The sequence below is a fragment of the Aegilops tauschii genome, chromosome 1, assembly GCF_002575655.3.
Source record: "Aegilops tauschii subsp. strangulata cultivar AL8/78 chromosome 1, Aet v6.0, whole genome shotgun sequence".
Lineage (NCBI taxonomy): Eukaryota > Viridiplantae > Streptophyta > Magnoliopsida > Poales > Poaceae > Aegilops > Aegilops tauschii.
Window position 1 is genome coordinate 498763112 of NC_053035.3, and position 7491 is coordinate 498770602.

The 7491-nt window shown below is 47.5% G+C and overlaps 1 protein-coding gene across 1 annotated transcript; it reads left to right on the top strand.

Moving 5' to 3' along the window:
* The first annotated feature begins 1400 nt into the window (after positions 1–1400).
* LOC141026368 (uncharacterized) lies at positions 1401–2807 on the top strand. The gene has a single exon (XM_073502792.1). It carries the CDS (start codon positions 1541–1543, stop codon positions 2474–2476), a length of 936 nt encoding a protein of 311 aa, XP_073358893.1. The 5' UTR covers positions 1401–1540; the 3' UTR covers positions 2477–2807.
* The last annotated feature ends 4684 nt before the right edge of the window (positions 2808–7491 follow it).

Genomic DNA, 7491 nt, shown 5'->3' on the forward strand with positions numbered 1-7491 from the left:
ACCATATGGTGCGCTGGTCTGAAATCTGCAAGCCCCGGGATCAAGGTGGTCTTGGTATCATGTCCTCCAAGCGCATGAACCTGGCACTCCTCACTCGTTGGCTCTGGCGCATTGCGAATGGCGATGGTGGCCTGTGGTTGCAGATCGTGCGCCAGAAATACCTGCGTGGTCAACCCCTCGCCTTCTGCGCCCGGACCGGAGGATCCCAGTTTTGGCAATCTGTCATTCAGCTCCTACCGGTCCTCCGTATTGGGACATCCATCTCGATCGGAACTGGGTCATCCACGCTGTTTTGGCTAGACCACTGGGCTGGGGACCTCCCCTTTGCTGCGAGATTCCCTGACCTCTTCTCCATCGCCGTTGACCCGAGGATTTCCGTTGAGACGGCCCTTATTGACTTAGGGCGTCTCGCGTTCCGGCGGCCTTTTGGCCCCCCGGAAGTCGCCGCTTGGCACGATCTCCTTGATGCTGTCGCTCTTCATGAGCCTGACCTCTCTCAGCCTCTTGACCGGTTGTCTTGGCGCCTGGAACCTTCAGGCCGCTTCTCCACGCAGTCCTTATACCGCGCCATTGCCCCTTCTCCTAGCCTGGCTATCTTCGAGTATATCTGGACCATCCGTCTGCCACTCAAGATTAGGATTTTCATGTGGCAATGGATCCGTGGCCGTGTTCCCTCTGGCGTGGAGGTGATTAAGCGTCATGGTCCGGGTGACGGTCTATGCCCCCTTTGCGGGGCGGAAGAAACTTCGAATCACATCTTCTTCTCGTGCGTGTCCGCCCAGTTCCTTTGGGGTTGCCTCCGCGAGGTGATCAGTGGGGTTTGGTGCAACACCAACTTCCCTGACCTCCTTGCCGAGATCCAGGCCACCCCCATATCGGGCCGCCACATTAGGTGGCTGCTCATTGGGGTTCTCGCCTGGACGATCTGGACTGTGCGTAATAAGCTTGTCATTCAGCAGGTTCCTCTCCGACGCGCTACTAATGCTGTGTTCAAATTATGTGGTTATTTGCAGCTCTGGCGGCCGCTTAGCCGTCACCAGGACCGAGATGCCATCACCACCATCATCTCCGACCTTCGCGCGATGGCCATCCGCTTGGCGCCGCCGCTCCCTCCGCCACCGCCCGAGCCAGATTAGCTCCCCTCTGATGTTGCGGTTGCGGTTGTCTCGCAGTCGTTTCTTTGTTTTTCTCTTTTGTGCTTGTTGAGCTGTGCCCTCAGCAGAACCTATTCATACTCTTTGTCCGTGCGACTGTGTGTGTGGGTGAACTTATGTGTACCATTTGGCTGTGATGGTTTGCTTTATTTATAAAGCGGGGCGAAAGCCTTTTTCGGTAAAATGGCTGTGAGGACAAGCATTGTTTCAAAAATATGGAGAATGCTCTGGACATTCCGCTGTAATTTATCTTTTAAAGGCCCACGTTATCTATATGAGAATGATACCAAAATACAACATGCAAAGTGCATTCAGACTGTAAATTGCGTTATTCAGCGCATAGTCGGATAGGAATCAATAAGTTCAGCATCAGGTGTGGCCCGGTCATGGAGGACTCTGATCATCTTGACAGGTGGATTCGGTTTGCCGCTTCATCGAAGGCAAATATAATACATCTTGATCTGAGGTTCAAGGACGAGTTGGAAGAAGTAACCCACTTGCATCTTGAGGCCTTATTAGATGCTCAAGGTAGCTCATTTGTACGGTCCTTGTTTCTTGGAGGTGTTCTTATAAAGCCACACTCAGCAATATGTGGCTTTACAATACTCAGAAGGCTTGTTCTGCAATCAGTCACGATATCCGGAGACTTTACAGGCTTTTTGGCTAATTGTGCAGCACTTGAGGACCTAGAGATGATCGAGTTCTCCGGTGTAACTAATTTAAGCATACCACACCAACTTGATAAACTCCAGCATTTGCGAATTGATGGAATGGAAGTGGAGATGGTCGAGTTTCATGCTGCAGATCTTTCTCATTTTGAGTACAAAGGGCAAGTGGCCCCCATAGTGCATCATGGTTGCTCAAAATTAGAGAAGGCAACAATAATGTTTCGTGGCAAGAAAGGACTGGCCAGTGCATTCACTGCAGTTCCAAGCATTTTGCTAGTGAAGATATTAAATGTGCGATCTGTTGCTCTATCAAAATATTCACCGGTTAGTTGGATTTTTTTTCTTACCTCGCGGTTCTTGAAAATTAGTATTGCTGCCAATGTCATCTTATTTGTTCGGGTAATATTTCAGTTGCAGAAACTGCCAACAAGACCTGACGGAATGTTTATGCATTTGAGGCACATGACTTGTACAATAATTGTCCATTCAAGACCACAAGAAGCCAATTACGATATTGAAGTTCTTCAACTGGCCTATTGTTTGGATGCTGCACCCCGACTGGAGACATTGCACTTGAATGTGAGTGCCATTTTATTTATTACAAGTTTTACAGTAGTTGGCATTTTTTGGAGCCGTTCGTTTGTCTCGATCTAACGGCGCATACATACGTAGTACTCGAAAGTACGCGGATGAAAGTACTCGAAAGTACTATTAGTCTAGGGGCATTTTAGTCCTAGGAAATATATGACAAGGTGGGGCCCTCTCGTCCAATGCAAAACCGCCGCCCCTCTCCTCCAATGCAAAACCGCCGCCCCTCTCGTCCAATGCAAAGCCGCCGCCGTGCTCCTTCCCCTCTTCCATCACCATTGCAACCGCGGCCATCTCCTAGCCTTCTCCTCCTTCTCGCGGCCGCAACTTTGCTCTTCTCATCTTCCACATCCACCCCCCTCTTCCATCCACGCAAGATCCTCGATGGAGCAGCAGATCGAGCACATCGGCGGCGGCGAGAACGCCGGCGGCGAGAACACCGACTTCATGGAGATCGCCGGCGACGACCAGGTCAAGATGGCCAGGTTGACGGAGATCCGTTCTTGGTTTCACAACATATTGCAGATGAACTGGACGGCAATGGCCACTTTGAAGCAAATGACGAGGAGGGAGAGGGCAAAGCTTTCCCCCCCACCCGCACAACCGATGCACAAGGTCGAGATCCTCCTCTGGGCGATGGAGCAGGCCGATTCGTCCAGCCCGTGGACCAGGCGTAGGTGGTGGGCGTTCAGATCCAGGGTAGAGCATCCACTGGATCAGGAACCCACGGTGCACGAGGTGCCGTTGCAGATTGTGGGGCCTCCAACCGAGTCGGAGATGACTCCGAAGCGCAAGAGGAGGAGGACAGTGGTCGCGACATCGCTTCCCCGCCGTTCTCCACGCTTCCCTCGCCGCTCTCCTCGTCAGAAGGGCGGCCGTAGCTATGTTTAGGGTAAGATTGCTGAATTTCATTCATCATTACTTGCCACTTGCTTAATTTGATTCTCTGCAATATGTTCTTGCTACCTGTGTACTTGAATCCGTAGCCTCTGGATGGCAGCTTAGTTTGATCGACGAGGCTGTAATGAGTCTAGGCATATAGCATTGCTATGTTTACTTGCTACGTTTTGATGTGCTGGAGTTGTATCCATGATAGGAAATTTTGTCTGTCACCTCAAGAGTTGTATTCAAATGACGTGATGCAATCTGTGTAAATTGAACTTGCAATATTTTGGCTGCAAGCAGTGCCTCCAGAAAAGTTCAGTACACAGTTTAGAGTGATAGACTCTGGGTTGACACTGAAATATTTCAATACTGCAAGTTTAGTAGATAGTTGTAGGCATTGAAATATTTCAGTACTGACAGGTTCATACTGACATATTTGAGTAGTGCAATTGCAGTACACACGGGTACACACTGAAAAATTTCAGTAGTGCAATGCAATTTCAGTACACACGGGTAGACACTGAATATTTCAGTACTGCAGTTCCAGTACACGCACGCAACCCCAGAAATATTTCGGTGTAGCAGTTTCAGTACACGCGCGTAGCCACTGAAATATTTTGGTGGTGCTGTTTCAGTACAAGCACGTAGCCTCTGAAATATTTCGGTGGTGCACTTTCAGTACACGCACGTACGAAATGAAATATTTCAGTGGTGCTGTTTCAGTACACGCATGTAGCACCTGAAATATTTCAGTGGTGCTGTTTCAGTACACACACGTAGCCACTGAAATATTTCAGTAATGCACTTTCAGTACAGAGATGTAGACACTGAAATATTTCAGTAGTGCCATGTCGGTGATCTTGCATCCAAATATTTAGGGCTTCCTAATGATTCAGCAAAAAAAATAGACATAAGCAGTGAAATAATTTTTGTAGGGATGTTGGCTTACTCATGTTTTAGAGTGGTTGGGCTTTTTTAGAACTGTTCGTTGATGTCGATCTAACGGCAGACAAATACGAAGTACTGGGTAGTACTCCGATGCCATATCAATGTTGCTGATACGAATATGCATGTTTTCACCAAGTGTTGTGTCTGAATTAGAACTGAGCATTTTTTTCTTGATGGTATCCATGGATCTAGAACTCCTATGAATTTGCTCATGTTGGATGTTTTGTTCTCCATCATTTGTACTAGCATTCCGTGCGATTAGCTGCCATGACAAGACCCCTGGCAAATTTATTTTCTTGCCTCCAACATCCCAGGTGTGTTTTGCAAGAAAAAACCTGGAGTTCACCAGGCTGGCTGAAGTTGTGAGGCTGGGAGGCTGATGGTGCTGCTACTGGCTGATCCTTCTTATTTCAGCTTTTGTTCGTCCTTTCTCAAGCCGTTGGACCAGGGCTACTTCCCTATGTGATGTTAATGTATTAAGTAGTTCCTTCGAATTTGTAGTATTAGTTAGTTTGAATGTGGAAGTACCTTAATATTAGGAACGAAATGTTGCTTTGTATGACCAAGGGTTTGATACCTTAATCTTTGGATAATTAATTATGTGAACTGTTGGATGTGGCGCACAACGAAACGCCTCTACCATTGATACTAGTTCAACATGTCGGTCCAATTAGAGACCAACCACTACCATATAGAACAGTTAGCATTTCATACTACAACCTGGCACGTACAAAACATCACACAGTGGAATAATCCCAGCGAGTAGACCGGTAAATACCGAAAACATCACAACATGTCAGAAGTGTTTTAAGCATTTTATCGTTGCAAAAACCTTAGAAAATCCATACAAATGCCGACAACCTTAGCAAACTAGTCATGATTGCTTTTCATGTTGATACAAAGATGTAGAAAAATATTGGGTCCGTTTACAACCTTAGCAAACTTGCTTCTCATGTTTACATCACGGCCGCCGGGTGAAGGAGGAGAAAAGCCCACCTACCTAACATGAGTTTTCTCACACACCACGGCCTGCATACGACTACAAACCCAGTGATATGGGCCACGATGCAGGCCCGTGGGTGGTTACAGAATGGAACACGAACAGCACGAGCCCCACGACCCCCACGATCACGATAACGACGAGCGCCTCCCTCACGCGACGAACCGCCTCCCCCAGAACTCAAAAAGGCACCTTCTCCTCCATTCCTCCCTCATTATGCGAACCACGTCCATCTACTCCACAAACTGCAAGCACCGTCTCTGTCTCAAAACCGCCGTCGCTGGAGAAGGGCAATGGCGGAGGAGCCGTCTACCAAGCGTCGGTGTGGCGAGACGTCCGACCAGAGCATCAAGGAAGAGCAGAGCATCAAGGAAGACGACGTTTAGGTCCCCGGTGAGAAGCGCGACTACACCACCAAACTTGACAAGGTGGAACTCCACGGCCAAGAGACGCTGGAGGTCGTCTGCACCAGCAATCCAGACACTGCCGACGAAATGCTCAGGAGGCTCTTCATGAAAGCCGCCGGCATGTATCCTAGATTCATCGGCGTTGATGTGGAGTATACCAGGGATGACGAACCTCCGCAGTACGCAGCAGTTCTGCAGTTATGCGTGGAGGAACTCTGCCTGGTGTACCACATCGCTGCGGCCACAAAATGGTGAGCCATCCTACTCATATACCCTAGTTTCTCAACTACATGTACTAGTGTAGATTGTGAAGTGGACGCACTAGTGTAGTTTCTCAAGTACATGCACTGGCATAGATTTTTACCTTGATGCACTGGATTAGTATCTTAAAATCTTGCACCAGATTAATCACCAAACTTGATATACTAGTGTAGTTTCTGCACTTGATGCATTAGTGTTATTTTCTGAAGTTGATCCACTGGACTAGATGTATTAGTGTTGTGTCTACTAGTGTAGTTTCTGATATACTAGTGTAGTTTCTGATATTGATGCATTAGTGTTGTGTCTACCGGTGTGGATGCACTGGACTAGATGTATTAAAAGTTGTTTCTGAAGTTGATGTAGTGAAGTAGTTTGCTGTAGTGTTATTTTCAACTGTATGATCCAATATGTCTCTCCCCTTGAAGGCCCAAGCGCCTCAAGAGCTTCCTCTAGGAGAAGAAGTTGTTCACCTTTGCCGGTTTCAGCATTCATAATGACAAAGAGATGCTGAAGATGTCTGGTTTGGAGATCAACCCCGAAAAGTACATCGACATTCAGAAAAACTATAGAGTTCCATATGGCTGCAGAAAGAAGCCGTACGACTCCTTGGCTGATGTTGCAGCCAGCGTCATCCACCCATTTTACCAAAACAAGAAGAAGAAGATCAACAGGACCGAAGACCATAAACTGTGGGGGATCAGCCCGCTGCCAGACTACCTCATCGAGTACGCAGCGAAGGATGCGTACGCCACCTACAAGGCTTGGAAGATAATAGACAACATCAAATCAGGTGTGGAAATTTCAGAAGCACAGGAGGCTGACCCCTACTACCACTGCCACTACGCGGCATGAAGAGAGATCAAAGTCTGCCTTCAAGTTGCTAGCGCAGTGTCCTTTTATGATATCTATGTTTCTTTCTTGTTAGGTGTGTCTGAACTTATGTCCTATGGTGTGTCTGAACTGATGCTGTGCGGTGGTTGATCTGCCGTTTATCTTAAGAGTTTGCATTGATACTAGTTGAACATGTCGGTCCAATTAGAGACCAGCCACTACCATATAGAACAGTTAGCATTTCATACTACAACCTGGCGCAACACTGAAGCGCCACTACCATATAGAACAGTTAGCATGTCTGAAGCAACACTGAAGCGCCATTTGTGATAATTGCACCATCGAAACAACAACTAAACATGAAGGAAGCATTCACCACCAATAAAGTTAAGGCCACACATATAGATAGCATTCTAAGTTACCACCACATGTACCAGGAAGTTCACCACAGATCCAGTTCACACACACAATACATTACACTACATTACGTTAATAGAAGTTCACCACAGTTTCCAAAAGTAAAACATCATCAAATATAGTGATGATGAGTACGGCTTCCAGCTTCTGATGATCAGCATGATGTAGGACTAGAGGTTAGGGTTTTTCAGGACCTTGTGGAGGGCAGAATGCTGAGCACTGATCTTGTAGTCATGACTGCTGATGGATGTAGCCCGACAATGCTCCATCAGATGCTCCTGCAACCCAGACCTGGGCTTGGGCTTACTGCAGTAGGGGCACCTGTACTTGTC